Source organism: Micromys minutus, assembly GCF_963924665.1.
Source record: "Micromys minutus genome assembly, chromosome: 16".
NCBI classification, from domain to species: Eukaryota; Metazoa; Chordata; class Mammalia; order Rodentia; family Muridae; genus Micromys; species Micromys minutus.
Genome location: NC_137985.1, coordinates 35918305 through 35935025, shown reverse-complemented (window position 1 = coordinate 35935025; position 16721 = coordinate 35918305). Strand labels below are relative to the sequence as shown.

The 16721-nt window shown below is 47.5% G+C and overlaps 1 protein-coding gene across 1 annotated transcript in view; it reads left to right on the top strand.

Moving 5' to 3' along the window:
- Window positions 1-16721, top strand: part of GRIK4 (glutamate ionotropic receptor kainate type subunit 4) — a gene marked incomplete at both ends in the record, with an annotated part of 286472 nt that overhangs the window by 215984 nt on the left and 53767 nt on the right. Inside the window, one exon of the mRNA XM_080929959.1 lies at window positions 387-590. Coding sequence (XP_080786085.1) covers window positions 387-590 — 204 coding nt within the window. The remainder of the gene's footprint in view (window positions 1-386; window positions 591-16721) is intronic.

Below are 16721 nucleotides of genomic sequence, written 5' to 3'. Positions count from 1 at the left end.
ATTCACCATATCTGTATTTTTACTTAGCCTGCTATCTTGGAAGTATCTTTGCATTCCTTAGCAATAGGCATGTGCATGAAAGGAAAAAATGGGCCCAGGAGTCTGGGGTGGTGGGTGGAGCCAGATGATGACTTCTAATAGCATATCTTGGCCCTGTGCGATGGGACTCACATGGGTTCCTGATAAGAAAATGCCCTGAAGGAGTACTTTGGGGAGTGGGTAGAAGAGGGCAGCCAATCACCACTTCTAAGGCTGCCTGTTACTTGAGCGACATCCTTCCTCCTGTCCCCTCAAGTCCCTAACCTCCTGTGCTCAGCCCTCCCCACCCCGCACGGCTGCAATGCCAAGGCTAAGATGAGACTGACAGCTGCCCAGTTTTGCTTCAGGAAAACCCATACTTAATGCTGAAGGGGAACCACCAGGAGATGGAAGGCAATGACCGATACGAGGGATTCTGTGTGGACATGCTCAAGGAGTTGGCTGAGATCCTACGGTTCAACTACAAGATCCGCCTCGTTGGGGACGGTGTTTATGGCGTACCTGAGGCCAACGGCACCTGGACTGGCATGGTTGGGGAGCTGATCGCTCGGGTAAGGAGTCTAGTGGTCTGTATTTATGTGGGGGGTGGGAGGGTGCTGGGGCATGGTAACAGCTCTCTGCTTCATGTACTTGGTCAGTCATACTTACCTATTCTAGAAATCTCTAGTGAGCTAAACGGTGAAAAGGATTCCTACGATTCCTATCCCAGGGTTCTACCAGGCACTGGAGTAAGTTGGATTTGAACTTCAGTTTCTGTTTCAGACGATGCCTGTGTTTTAGTTGTTTGCTCTGATGGTTTTGGTGCTCATGGGTGGGTCCGGCTTGAACAGGCCCTGGAGAGCAGAGGACACCTACGTACTCCAGCTGGCTTGGATGTGTGGGAGGAGTAAAGGGAAAGGTGGCAACATCAGGAGCTAGGACTGAAGTGTCAGAGATGTGGGTCACGGTGATGGCTCACTTGTTACTTCTTGTGTTCTTTTCCCCATTATTGTCTGCTTACAGACCAAGAGCCAAGGTGCACCAGCATGTGCTGTCAGTTTTCAGGGAAAATGGGTGACTTGATTAGATTCCAGGTCGCTTTAGAATGCCAGTCTTCCATCAGGTTAAAGCAATGGCAAAAAAAAAAAAAAAAAAAAAAAAAAATCTTCTGGGGAAAAAATATTGGTTTCCTTGTAGACAAAATCAACAACTGTAGAAGTTAATGGTGCCGTTGCTAATTCACTATCCATGTTTCTCCAGTTGAGTTTCAATGACCAGGACAGGTAAAGAGGACAGAATACAGACAATTCATGTCTTGGCCCTTATGTAAGCTTGAACCCTCATTTCCTCTCTGTGATTTCAAGGGCAGAAGCAGCTTCCATGGCCTCCCAGGACAGGCTGATGGTCCTGGGCTCTCAGTACAGTATCTCCCATCTCCTTGGATGATTGCTGTCTGTATTACGTATGAGCAGTCTGAAGGACTCAGACATAATGGCTTGTTAAGTTACACTGTGTTAGATAGTGCTGAGACTCAAGCCCAGATTCCTTTTCTCACTGAGTGCTAATCATGTGCTACACAGCGAGGTGTTTTCATCTGTGATGATGGCCTCATAAGGTTATACTGTCTGGTGATATCATAGCTGTCTTAGCTTGCATGCTACATATGAAGATGGTCTCATAAGATTATATTGCCTAGTGACGTCATAGGTGTCTTTATGAACTCTATGATGTTTACACATATATCACCTAATGGCTCATTTCTCAGGACAACTATCTCCAAGATGAGACCTCTACAACTATAGTAAGATTTTCATCCTTTCTATGTGCCAAATGTAGGTTATAAGATAACATTTTTTTTAATCCCTGTTCTTTGAAGCTATAAATACTACTTAGATTGTTGAAGCAGTAGTTACTGTCAGTGACTACAAAGAGGTCTATGTAAATGAGAGCTGTGAAAGAGATGTTTAAGAGCTAATTGAGGAGGATGCTGAGGCCAGACCAGGCCAGGCAGCCCAGACAGCAGTGTCTTCAGCACCTGAGCCCTTTCTTTGCCCCTCATCTATGTCCTTGGTCACCTTGATCCCAGCTCTTTAGTGTCCCTCCATCCCCCCCCACTCCCCCCCCCCCCCCGCTGCCTGGTGTCTGGCAGGAAGACTTCAGGGATGGAAAAGTCACTGAACAGCCATCTCCTTATTAGCCCCCTAATGAGCTATGACATGGGCTGCAGAGAGGGAGAAGATGCTGGGATGCAAAGGTATGCGTCTACATACTGAGTGACTTGGGCAATCAGACAAGGATCTTAAAATTCACCCCAACTTGTCTGCCAACAAACACAGCGCTGTGTTGATCTCATCAGAACACAGGGACATGGTATTATGTAACTAGTCCATTAACTCAATGAGCACTTACTTAATTCTTTCCACTCTTCTAGACATTGGAGATACACGAGACCACAAGTATAGACTGTGCCTGTGTAACTCCTATAGCTAGGGAGTGGGGCAGGAAGTTGTGACTAACCACGTTTGTACATAACTGTGGACTATGTTAAGTTTAAGGGAGGCAGAGTATATGAAATTTTGAGAGAACATCTAAAGGGAATAGATCTGGTCTAGAGAAGTGGGGACCCTGGTGAGTGCTACCTTCCCTGGGGAGATGTTCTGCTTACACTCTGGAGCATGAGGAGTGACTGTCTGGATAAGACAGAAAGAGCTTTTCATGGAGCAAGGTGTCTGGATGTCACTGGGACTGTCCCTGGACAGAAATGGGGGATGTCAGACATCATTTTCCCCAGGCTCTACCAAAGCTCCTTGAGGATACAGGAGATCTAGGCCCAGTTCCATCCTCAAAGATACTTCCCCCCCAAGCAGTACCAAAAACAGAAGCTAGTAGTACAGTATTCCCCATGACACTGTTGGGGCTACTGAACATCCACACTGGAGGAGACCTTAGGTAATCAGATCAAATCAGTCTCTTACACAGATGAGGAAGTGGAGGCTCAGAGAAGTCAAGTTAATTGGTGCAGGTAGTAAGTTCACAGCCTGGGCTGTTTAATTTAATTTAATCATCAGTGTTCATGATCTGGGAGAGCACAGATCTTGGTGTCATCTGGGTGTAAACAAAGATATGTGTCCTAAAGTTGGTTATTCTGCCCTTGCTGCCTCACTGCAACCGTGTTCATCTGGATGGAACCTTTTGTGAAAAGTTATACACACACACACACACACACACACACACACACACACACACACACACAACCAAGAGTGTTATTGCAAGGAAGCATGAGGAGGGAGTAAGGATTGCCTGGCAGGACGGGAACAAACACGTGTAAGAGTGTTAGAAAAACAGCCACCCATGGCTCTGGGTCGCAGCAGGTGCTTCAGTCTTCAAGGCCAGAAGGAACTGTTACTCAGCAAGCAGTACACAGCTGGGAGAGCGTCCGTTCTCAGTCCCAGCTCCCACTGCCTGAAGCTGAGGAGTCCTGAAGGCTTAGACACCAAGGGATTCTGCACATCCATATGTCTCAGCAGCCCCAGGAAGTCTCAGTGATGGAACCCAGGCACCTACATTGAAGACTGAAGGTCAGCAAGAGCAGACATGAGGCAGTTGAGAATGCCACAGAGACAGGGCCCCATCCAAGTCACCCCTGCTGATCTCCACCTAGGGCCTTTGGTGAGTCACCGAAATGTGGCTGCTGTAGAGTCACCTTTCAGGAGGGATGTCAAGAAATTCCCTGGGACAGAACAAACTCAAGGATAAGCAGAAGTGAACTGGCCCAGGAAGGTGTTTGGAGGCCATTTTGGCACACACCAAGCTGAAGGGATGTGGTGTCGGATGTCTATGGACAAAGATGTCTTCCACATCACCCTCGACAAAAAGTTAGGTCAATGCAGTTGAAACTTCGGCAGCAAGAGAGATGGCATGATATCAAAGGACACCCTCACAGAAGGGTTGGGGCTCTACAGGATCTCAAGATTTATAAAGAAAAGACCATAGCAGCTACCTGGGCAGCTAAATGAGATGGAGAGACAGGGTCATCTCTGGCGATGGTCTTAGAATTCTGGTTCATCATCCCTTCCTTGCACAAAGTATTGCCGGGGCACATGGTGCATTAGTTGGAGAAGGGCATTCTAGCACATCCTGAATATGTGTGAAAATCATCCCAGCATGCCTTTCATGTAGATGCCACTAGTGTTGAGAGTGTATTGGGAATGAAAGAACAGGGACTCACAGAAGTAGGCCAGAGGGCCAGCACCCTACTGGGACTAAGTCTGAGGAGCGGGAGGGTGAATGTTTGGAGAACTCTGAGTTTGGATTTGTTTTGCCCTAGTCAGCCATCCTCAGGCCCTGCTTGGGGAAAGGTAGGCACATTCATCAGAGGGAGCACCCCATCTAGCTTCACGGTTCAGAGCAAAGCACCCCGTTGGCATGCAGCCCCATGTTGGCAGAATGGCACATTTAGGTTCAAAGAGAAAAGAGCTTTTCAAGGCTTAGATTCAAGGCTCATAAGCCCGGGACATCAAATAGCTCTTACCAATGACATTTTGACGAATTAAGTGTAAATGAAGCTGAAATGCCTTGTTCCATCTCCTCTCCTGGGAAGGGACTTTGCCAGAGACCCGGAGAGGTGTCTGTCCGTGGCCTCAATCCACTGGGAAGATTGGCCAGAGACATTTTGCTGAACTGAAAGAAAATTCAAATAGTCCCCTGAGATCACTTTCCACCTTGAAGCCAGAGACTATTTTAACTGCAAATAGGTCATAGAATGGTACTCAGCATTCTTTAACAGAGAGAGATTGATCCAGGGCCCCCAGATGAGTATACCATGCGTTCTTTACCTCCCCTCCCCCGAGGCAGCCATGATGTGGTGAGGGGGTATTTTGTATCGCCCTCCTCGTGAAGGTTTGCTCTCAACAGTCGGGCAGAGGTGGCCTTGAATTATAACTCCACACTTCACTCATTCATCAAAATGCCTACTTCCTGTCAAGAACTGCTTAAATATGAGGGATTACCTGTAAAAGGTTTGGAATCCATTCAAAGAGTTAGACGAGAAAACCAAGAATTACTGTACAGTGTGACATGTGATATATTAATAACAGCTGTAAGAAGGGTACAGGATGACAAAGGCCAACACATTACATGTTTCCGGTGGTGTTGGGGAATGAACCTCATACTTGTTAAGCACACACTCTACCACTTAACCGCGCCTTCAGTTCACTAATTCGAATTTTATTTTTGGTGCTGTGTGTGCATGCATGTGTCAGCCAGCGTGTGTGTGTGTGTGTGTGTGTGTGTGTGTGTGTGTGTGTGTGTGTCAGTTTTTACCTAAAATGAAACTGTTTGAGACAGGGTTTTTCTTGTTCATTGCTGCATCTCCAAAGCTTACATGCCTGTGAGCTTTCAGGTGGTCTCCTGTCTCCACCTCCCTCCTCTCTGTGGAGGTACACTGGGATTACAGATACCATGCTGTTGTCTGACTTTTGACATGGATTCTCAGATAGTCAAGATTGCATGGCAAACCCACCAAACATCTCCCCAGACCCACCAGGTGCTATTTGTTTTCAATGCTCAACTGACCTTAACCAAATCCCCACAATAACCAAATGTCCAGACAAGGAAACTGTCACAAAACAGTTGAAGAACTTAAACACACTCACCTGGGTAGTGATAGGTCTGGAAGAGTATGACCCAGTTGTGGTGGTGGCTCCGGGAAGGGCACACAAAGGTGAAGCTAGCTCAGCACAGTAGAAGTGTCTCTGCTCATCTGAAGTTCCATTTGCTGTGTTTTCAGATACCCATTGTGAACCATGGACCTGCAAATACAAAAGGCAAAATTCCAGAAATGAATTGTTTGTAAATTTCAACTTGTGTGTCATTATGAGTAGCATGATGAGATAAATTGTCCTCTTGCCCAGTGTATCTACATTATATATGCTCCCCACCCACCCAGTATATCCACACTGTATATGCTCCCCACCCACCCAGTGTATCCACACTGCATATGCTCCCCACCCACCCAGTGTATCCACACTGTATATGTTCCCCACCCACCCAGTGTATCCACACTGTATATGTTCCCCACCCACCCAGTGTATCCACACTGTATATGCTATCCACCCCTTAGTCAGTAACTGTCAATCAAATATGGCAATACTGGTATTTGAGCTGCTGTCATCATTTTACTTAATAATGTCCCCAAAGCACAAAAGTAGTAATACTGGCAATTCAGATGTGTCAAAGATAAGGCCTTTCATAAAATACTTTCCATAGGTGAATGGGTAGAACTCTCAACTTAATAAGGAAAAAAAAATTGCATTCCGTGTTGCTAAGATCTGCAGTAAGAATGAATACCCTGTCTGTGTGACTGTGAAGGAGGGAGAAAAAAAATGAAGGGTAGTTGTGTTCTTGTACCTCATGCTGCAGAAGTTACAGACGTAGTGTGTGGCAGATGCTTAGCGAAGATGATAAGACATCATAGAGCTTGGGTCTGTTCCGTTTCAGGCATTTGATGGATGTCTTGGAGTACACTCTTCTCAGCGAGGAGGGGGATCCTGGAAAGGTCACGAAGGACCATCTTTGTAAAAAAGAACCTTCTGGATGCTGAGATTCATTTAGTACCATGCTCTTGGCTCTGGACAACCATAACCGGGCATAAGAAGAGCCAGAGAGGAAGGCTGTTTTCAGGAGCCAGTCGGGATGGGTTCTTGTGTTTGAATATGTAAGCTGTGTTCGGACAACGGTGGGTGCTACTCACTGAAGACTGGGCAATCTTTATTGTATTCAGAGAGGAATGGCTGCTTGACTTTGGTCCAGGGGTTGCTCAGCAGGGGAGAGGGTGGATACCATATACACACCATTTCATTAGACAGATGCCAATCACCCAGTAAGGTGGCATGAACCTGAATGGGGCAATGTGAGAATGCCCAGGAGTGATGGACAGAATAGGGGGATTTTAACACTTAGATCTACAACCTAGTAAACTGGAAGGTTTGCATCTCACATCAATTTGTAAGCATGAGTTAAAGTTGTCCTGCTTCTCTAGAAAAGAGGAACAGGCTGGCTGGCCCAGAAAACCCTTTCTGGAATGTTTCCTAATTGTGTGTGGGAAGTGATTCTGTTTGCAAACCATGGTCGCCTGGGAAGAAAGGCAGGCCACATTGCTTCTGCTTGATTTGTTATCCACAGGCTGAGGAGTTAAAGGGCCAGGACATGAACTACATCTTTGGTCACAAGTACCTTCCCTTTCCCTCCACCATCCAGGCTCCCCTGAATTGTAATCTCCCATCTGGGTTCTCTAAAGGCTGTTTGGGGGTATTCAGGTCCTTTTAGGTGTGCTTGACTAAAAGCCAATAAAAGCCCTTCAAGTCTGCTTGGCCTCTCGATTTCTTCTGAATGGCCACGTAGCTGCAAGCCTTCACAGGCACTCTCAGCTCTCCTGCCATGAGGAGTGAGGGTTTCATTCTGTGGGGCCTCCAGAGCCACAGCCCGCCATGGCTGGGGGGTCCAATAACACTCTCTGTCCCCTGGTTTTCATGGAAGTTCATCCATGAGTTTCCAGAGCTTTTCTTCCCTCTGGTTTCCCTTGACATTGTCACAGAATAGAGTTGGGTCATGTCTGCCCCAGATATCTGGTCACATCTCTCCCAAGGCCAAAGCTAAGCATCGAAGAAAAGACGAGGGGGGAGGGGCTGGTATCTCCAAATGCCAAGTAAGGGTTCCAGACTCTGTTCCGTTTATCACAGGTAGCTATAAGATAGGGGATTATTACTCTGTTTCATAATGGGGACATAGAAACTTGGGAAGTTCTGGAACTAACCCATACCCAGACATCTGTTGTATGATCAGGGCTTAGACCATTACCCTCTTCAGTCCCCAGGCTCACGTTCTTCCCACTGTACTATGGGGACATGAGTGTGGGTGATTGTGACAGAAAATGTCTTGGGTGGAGATACTCTACATCTGCATGTTAGGATGGGGAAGAATCAGCTGGTCCAGGATCAGAAGCAAGGAAGCTCTCGGGTGTCTGTTTGAGAGTGACATTTGATTTACACTTGTGCCTGTATCTAGAAAGTGGGGTATTGTGGTTTGAATATAAAATGTGGCCCTTCAATGGGCTGATGTGTTTGAATTCTTAATGCTCAGCTGGTGGTGTGGTCCTGGGAGGTGGTAGAACATTGGGTTGTGGGGTCTAACTGGAAGAAGTATTGTTAGGGGTGGGGTTTTGAAGATGATAAGTGGATGTTGCTTATGGTCTCAGTCTCTGATTCCTGGAGGTGAGAAGTAACAGCCTCACATTCCTGCCACTAACCTTTCCAACCATGACAGACTCTGGTCTCTGGAACTGTAAGCCAAAGGAAACTTCCTTCCCATAAGTCACCCATGTCAGGAATTTACTTTGTCACAGTAATAAGAAGTCAAGCCTCATAAGTGGTTTTGTTATGAGTAGCATACCCATACACCCCTCCCCAATTTTGTGCATAGGTGCACATGCCATTATCGGCAGAGGCAATGGCGCCTCAGTGGACCTAGTCTGGAAGCACTGGGTCTTAAAACCTGATACCTTTTCTCTGGGAATTTTCCAGTGGGGAAGGAAAGGGCACACCCCAGCTTTTATACAAGTTCCCCTAAAGGGTAAGTGATGGGAAGACCAAAGTATATCATAGCACAATGCAAGAGTAAAAGCAGAAAGCCACCTGACTTGTCTGGCAGCTCCTTGAGGGAAAGTATGGTCACTCTGTGCATGTTGACTTCCTTATGTAATGGATGTGGGACATGAAACACAGCGCAGCACTAGGTTGGCAAGACAAAGTGCCAGGTGTCATGGGACAAGTCCTCCTTTGGCATTCTAGGGTGAACACTCACTGGCAGGTCTATAGCAACCAGCTGTGAGGCCAAGGGTCAGGCACGAGCTTTCTGAGATCAGTCAGCAGACTGATTTGACACCTCTGATGCATCTGTCTCTGTGGTAGGGTCTTGGAGATCAGATGGGGGAGTCTCATATTTGGAAGCTATGGGAGAGGTGAAGTGGAGGTAGGCAAAATATTCAACATGTACACAAAACACATACAGGTGTAAGACCCTGCTAGGAGAGCCTAAAGTTAGAGAGTTATGAACATGATATCTTTATGCCACCAGAGAATACACACGGCTTGATTCCTGACCTCCTAGAAAGTAGGCAGGGCCTTGGGACTGTGGAGAGTGAGGCCTAAAAAAGGCAGCTGCAGGTTTGAGGGAAGGCCTCACCTGTGGGTCTTTAGATCCGAGCATTGCTTCTTTCCCACTGAAGGTGTTGATTGGAGAAATCTGAAGTGGGCACGTTTCACTTAGGTTTGGAGCTATCTCAGCTATTTCAGACTGGGAACTTCTCCAAACCCCAGGGGCACCTGGGAAATGTATCAGAAGAGTCACTTCACTGGGATCATTTCTGCCTTCCCCACTGAGTACCAGCTGTTAAGGGGAGGAAGAGGTCTGTGGAGGAAATGAGAATGTGTTAATTAAGGTCCCCAAACTTTCTAAGGGATGGCTTGCAGCTACACAGAGAGATGGACAGCAGAGGATTGACCTGGGGCTTGAGCAAGAAACTGTCTCCTGTGGACAGTTAGGGACAGTAGCGTCATGACTTCTTCTAAGGATACTTGGACCCCAGTCCCATACCCCTGTGACAGAGGTGAGTATGTCACCTGGATGTAGAATCTCCTGTGTTGTAGGTCTAGACTGAGGTCACATGTGTTTTTGAGAGAGCTCTGCTCAGCAAACAGGGACTTAGCCTCTGCCTTTGTCCCTAAAGCCATTCTCATTCAACACCCAGGCTTCAGAATTTTGCTTCTGCTTGCTCCCTCGGCCTGTCTCAGAGGTTCCTGAGCCTGGTCCTTGGACTCTTCTCCTTCCCAAGGAGAATGTGACCCCTACAACTAGGCCCCTGCTGAGCCTGCTTATCTATGTCCATGCTCGGCAGGTCAACAGTACCTCCCCTAGATGTACTGGCCCAGTCTTGGTTGTGGCTTCAGGCTGAATCTCACAGAGTTCACATTCTGTAGACATAGAATCTGAAGTACAGTGGTGCAGGTTGTGTGTTGTCCAAGGAATAAGCATGGCCCCCAACCTAGCCAGTGCTCTAGGCTCACCCATCAAACCCTCCATGTGTAGTAGATTTTCCTCCCATGAAAGTGCCAACAGCTAGTGAAGCCTGATGCCCTAAAGTCTGCTGGGAAACTCTACTCTTTAATATTCATATTACTGCCCCGATTCCATGGGGAGTGGGGCTCAGTATATAACACGAAGCCATAGCATGAGAGATATGCAAAGTGGCTTCACGTACCAAATTTATGGGAGCAGAGAAGAGAGGAACTCATTAAGCTGTAGGAGCCAGGCAAGACTTTAGAGCAGAGCTAATGAAAATCGTAGCTATTGTTTATTGAACACCTAGTACCTGCGGGTATTCTTTATGAATCATTTCCTCTCTACAAACAATCTTGCAATATAAATATTATTATCCATATTTCACGACAAAGAACCTGAGGTTAATTTTTGCTTACCAGAGAGTTTACCTCCAAGTCACATGAATTGATCTTGAATTCAAAGCCCAACCTCACAGATGCCAAAGTCCACGATGGTCATTCTCACATACTAGGGTCCTTCTGACTGACTTTATTGTCAGCTTGGAACTTGACAGAGAAGTAAGAGTTTGACAAGCAACAAGAGGGAATCAGTTTTAAGCAGAGGAAAGTGGGCAGGGTCTGAAATACAGAACGCATTCACCGTCCATAAAGAATACAGTGTGCCTCCATCATTGGTTGAAGGGATATCAATAGCTTGGTGTGGTGCTGAAGAAGCAGCCTGCTAGAGCCTCTGTAGATCACAGCCAGGAGATAGGACTGTGTCCTGAAGGTAGTAGAGAGACACTAGAGCTTCTTAACCAAGGATCAACAGGACTTGATGTAGGAATGAACTCTAGAGCAGAGGTTCTCAAACTGTGGCCCATGTATCAGATGCAGTGATACCATCTTGTCCTTGCTAGACATCCCAATTCTCATGCCTTGTCTAGACTTTCTGAATGAGAGTCTTGGAGTAAGGGCATCAGCCTGCAAGTTAATGGGTCTCTGGAGTGATTGTGATGTGGGTGAGAACTGCTGGTTCCCTGTCTAACTCAGCTCGAGAAACCCCTGGTGCCCAGGACTGGTCAATTGGATAGATGGCTTGGGAAAGAATCACGGTAGCAGTGAATTTAACAGGCATCCCAAACTTAGAATGAACTGTGCTTGGTTGTAAGTTGAGAGCAAGGAAGGCGGGTGAAGACTCCAGGCTTCCTCCTGCTCCCTGTTTTGGGTGGCAGAGAGGACCAGCATGGTACGCTCAAAGGGATGCTGTAGATCCGGTGATGGGAAGTAGATGGCATGAATGCAGCAAGCGGGCAAGGTGAGCAAGGAAGGCCAGGAAGCTAGGAGCACGGGCCCCAGCTCTATCCAGAAACCCTCATCATGAGGTGGTGGTGAGGTGGGAAGACTGTGCTTGCCACCCCTTACACTGTTCCCTTCAAGCCACCCATCCATCTCCAGCAGCTAGGAGCCATGTGGACTTGGACAAGTGGTTGCATTCATTGAGTACTGTGACAAAGTCCCTGACAGAATGCCCTGAAGGAGGATTTATTTTAGTTTGTTGTGGTGGTGAAAGGATTATGGACAGGCTGAATAGCAGCAGGAGAATGTAGAAAAACCTCTCACATCCTGACAGTTCGGGATGCAGCGAGCTTGGACCAGGACCAGAGGCAGATATAAAACCTTCCAGGCCAGTCCCGTGTGGCCCAGTTCTGACTGGCTGCTGTCAGAACACTCACATATACCAGGTTTCTCTTGCCCAATGGGAGGGACCACAGCCATCAAACCTGCAACAGTGGCCCCCTTCTCTGTCCAGCAGGTAGTTCCTGCCCATCTCTCACTTCCCCGTGAATCCCAAATGCGTTCCTTCCCCCATCCTTGCCAGGGCTGCTGATGGATGTTCTGCTTGCTTTTTCGTTCTGGCTTGGTCCTGTTGGCTCATGGGTTCAGGCTAGAATGATGATATGGTCCAGGAGTCAGAACCATACGCTATTTTTCTTGCTGTCCTGTGCTTGTAAGAAACACCTGGTGGCACACACACACACATACACACACACACCAGCATGAAGTCAGACATGGATTGGTGGCACCAGTGGCAGTGACACCTATAAAAGCAGTCACCTCCCATCCCACAAGACTAGGGATTGTTTCTTGTCTTACTGAGGCCTTACATACCAAGCCTCGTGCCTTGGCCTCCATCTGCACATGCATTTGCTATCCAGGCAGGGAAAAATAAAGAAAGAAAAAAGGCTACGTCCCCAGAGAAGGCAGCATGCAGTCAGGTCAATGAGTTTGAGCTGCTAGGAAAAGCGTGATTGGCTTCTGCTAGGCAAGTTCCTACTCAAATCCAGGAGACAGACTGAGCAACCTGCCCTGTCTCAGACTGCAGTGGAATGTGGCTGCCAGCGAGGGCACAGATGGGAGAGCACAGCCAAGGGTGTATGTGGTCAGCCGGGACAGTAGGCATGCGTGCACCCAGGGTCAGTCTTGCCAATATTAAAAGGGAGTCAGAAGGGCAGGAGGAAATAAAGAATCGGGCCACTCTTAACCACTTGGCCTTGGAAACCCCCATAGGAGTGGCCCGAAGCCGAGGCCCTATTCCTTGGCACTAACAGGAATGGTCAAAGGAAGGAAGTGGGATTCCTGAATCGAAACCTGTATCTCAGGAAGAGCAATGAAGCTTATTGAACAATTATCCATGCTGGGCCTTGTCTATTCCCTTCTTCAATTCTCACAGCAACCCTGGGAAGAAGGAAAGAAGTGTTACCATTCATGCTTACAGAGGCTAAGTGACTGACACCAGGGATCTGACAGCCCTCTGGCCTATTGCCAGGTAGGACTAGGGGCTGGTTCACCCAAGCTGCTGTGGGCATCTCCATCTCTTCTCTTCTGTTTCTCAGAAGACTCCACTCAGATGGAGACAGTGGGTTCTGAGGCTGTGATGACTGCAACTCCTCTGGGAGAGCCCAGACCTCGTCTCCCCTGCAGGCTCTGCTGGATGCTCATAGCACAAACTAGTCTCCTCAGGGCTTCGCACAGTCCGTTCAGTTGTTTAGAGCAGATGCAGAATCCGGGCTGATTCCATCCAGCTGCACACCCAGACCCAGTTAAAATTCCAGTTGTTCACTTTGCCTCTTTTTGCTTCAGAAGTCATGCAGAAATAAACCATACCTGAATTTACCTTTCCCCACCCCTGGGAAGTCAACAGGGGAGGGTGTGGCACATTTAGGGACACCTCCGTGGTCCTCATTCGTCTCACTAGCTCTTATCTCAGGGCTGTGTTCCATGTCACATTTGTCTCTGTTTTATTTGGTCAAACCTGTTAATTAAAAAAAAGATGGGGTTGGAGAATTGGATCAGAGTTAAGAACATCTACAACCCCGATAATGAAGACCAGAATTCAGATCTCAGCACCTTGAATACAAGTTGGATCCCCCATAAAAACCTATCAGCCCATCTTCAAGTGGGACAGAGACATTGGTGTGTCATTGGGCTTGTTGGTTTCCCAGGATGAGAGAAAGAGAGAGATTCTGCCTCAAAGGAATAGGGTGGGGTGCGGTAGGAGAAGACACTCAAGACTTTTCTGGGCTTTGCACACGTGCTCAGGCTTGTGTACCTGCCTGCACACACATGTGAGTGCCCACAGAGACATTCATACAAAAACAAACAAATCTTTAAAATATTGCCCATTTAGGTTTACAGAGGATTGTACAAGCTATGGATCAGTGTGAGGAATTATGAAAAGGGGACATGTCTATGTGATCACTGTCATTATAAACACCTCAAAGGTCCCCTTCTCAGCTCCTTACCCTTTCTGCTTTTCCATCTCAAACGTGGCCACTGTCCCAATGTCACATGACCACACAGCCATGCATGGGAGTCTCCTCCTTCTTCCTCTAAATAGGTCACCCATGAGTGTAGAGGTAGTCACGGGGCTCAAATACAACCTGAGAATGTCGTCTCTGCGTGGGTTTCTTACTTGCTTTTCTTTGTCGGTTTGTTTGTCAACAAGGTGAGGCATCTCTCTGAAGGGAACAAACCCATTTGCTCATCCAGAAAGAGAGAAAAGGATTTACCACAGTGTCTGTATGCTCTTCCTCCCAAGACGTTGGGGGTAGAAAAGGTTTGGGAGCTGTTCGCTGCCTTCCACAGTGCCTCTGCTTGCGCAAGGACCAATTTGAAATGAACACCAGGGAGACCCTGCATTTGTGACAGGCTGGTCACACCAGTTGTTCCCTCCTGATGAGATGGGCGGCTCAGGAGCCTGTCTCTGAGAAAGGCTGCTCAGGAAGTAATTGAAAGAAAAGAAGGTCCCCCAGGAACCACCACAGTCTTTAGAGGAGCCCCGGGGGGAGGTCTCTGGATGGTTTCTAAGGCAGTTGGATACTTTGTTTCACCTAAGGAAAACAATCCTAATAACAAGCCTGTGAATCGCACCACTCCTAATTACAGGCCTGACAAATAGGAGGTGAACTATGGTACCACAAACTGCCATCCTGTCTGGGCCCTAGATCACCAGAGGCGCCTGAAGGAGCTTACCTGGGCATGCTTCACTCCCGCCCTGAGCAAGCCTGGGTCCCATAATGGGGTGACAGGAGAGGCACACACAGCTAGTTTAGGAAAGGCTCAACTCAAAGGAAAGGCTGCAGTCCTGATGGGGCCTGTGAGACTTGCCCCATGTCAGCCTCCCCAGCCGTGCCCCCAGCCAGGACCACCACCGTCTCCTAGACCCTAACAAGCAGAGCTGGGACACCAGCAAAAGTGGAGTGCCCGGAGGTGGGGATTTAGTGTCTGTAAGTACATATCCTTGTTAGAGATTAACATACCAGTAATGGGCATTTAGTTGTGGGCTGTGGTTGTAGGTCAGATGGAAGAGCCCTTGCCCAGCACACAGGAGCCTCTGAGTCCTTTCCCAAACACAACATAAACTGAGTGTGGCACCACACACTGTAATCCTGACACTTGGGAGGTGGAGGAAGGAGGGTCAGGATGTGAAGCCATCTTTAGCTACGTAGCAAGTTCGAGGCTAGGTTGGGTTAAATAAAACCCTGTCTGGAAAGAAAGGAAGGAAAGTAGGGGAGGGAGGGAAGGGTGATAGAGGGAAGAAGAAAAAGTAAAAAGAAACAAATGTGTTCTCCTGAAACCTCAAAGAGGCTTCTACTTTCATTCCCTGAGCTGTGTGAATTGGGGCCATTCTTCAGAAAGCCAGATACGGTGACAGCGGTCATGGTGGTGGTGTGAGGAAGCCACTGCCGAGACCCAAACTCTGGAGGCTGTTTCCTTTCCACACAACTATGACATCAACAATGTGAGGTGTATATAAATAAGTATTGATTTTCCAATCATGAGATTTCTTCGCACTCTTCAGAATCTACATCGAATTTTCTAAAGAAATCCATTTAATAAATGAAATTGAAGTTAACGCTTTAAGCTATGAACAGGTCCTGGGAGCTCTCTCCTGTGGCATGTCTGAGTTCATGTCCTGGCTGCTTTCTATGCGCTCCTTGCTTTGAACTTTACAGTATATCCATAGACTATATATGATCACTGCTTCTGTTTTCCACATGGGGAAACTGAGGCACAGAAATGCCAAGTAACAGACATCTGTTACGTGGCTAGTATCTAGAGCCTAGAGGTTCTATCCAGAGCCAGTAACTTTGCTGAAGTTGCTTTCATTGGGAACTGAGAGAGACTCGGTGCTTGGGCTCCTCTTCAGGTGTCCACCCATCTGTCCCCTGATCACATCCACTCAGCAAGTGCTTCCTGGTTGCTGACCAAAGGAGAGACACTTCTGTAGACGTGGCCAAGATTATGAATGACAGGTAAGGGTCCCTTGCCTCCTGGAACTCTCACTTTTCATGATCAACATTCTGGTAGCCTGAGACACTAATGAAATAATTTTAGATCATGGTTCTCATCTAACAAATAAGAAGCAGGAAGTCCAAAGGGACTGGGAGTGGCCCATCACATGGGTATCCAGCAAAGGCTAGAGAGATGCCTCAGCATGGTAAAGTGCTTGCCATGCAAGCAGGAAGACCCGGGTTTGATTCCCCCCTAGAACTCACATAACGTTGCTATGGTAGGGTATATCTGTAGTACCAGTATCCCTATGGTAGGATGGGAGGCAGAGACAGGAAAATTCTGGAAGCTTGAAGGCTAGGTAGAAGGGTTCACACAGAGCAGTGAACAGTGAAGAGACCATGCTAGTTAACTCTCTGTTGCTGTGATAAACACCATGACCATAAAGGAACTTTAGGAGAGAAGGGTTTATTTCCACTTACAACTCCCAGGTTACAACCGAGCATGGAGGGAAGTTTGAGTGGGAACTTAAAGCAGAAACCTAGATGCAGGAACTGAAGCAGAGACCATGAAGGGGTGCTTACTGGCTCACTTCACGGTTTGCGTTCAGCTGACTTTCATAAACAGCCTGGACTGATTTGCTGAGGAATGACACTGCCCATAGTGGGCTGGGCCCTCCTACATCATTAACGACCAAGAAAATGCCCTCACAGACTTGCCATAGGGCAATCTGATGCAGGCAATTCCTCAGCTGATATCCCCTTTATCCAGGTTTGACTAGTTTTATATCAACTTGGCAAAAACTAACCTGCA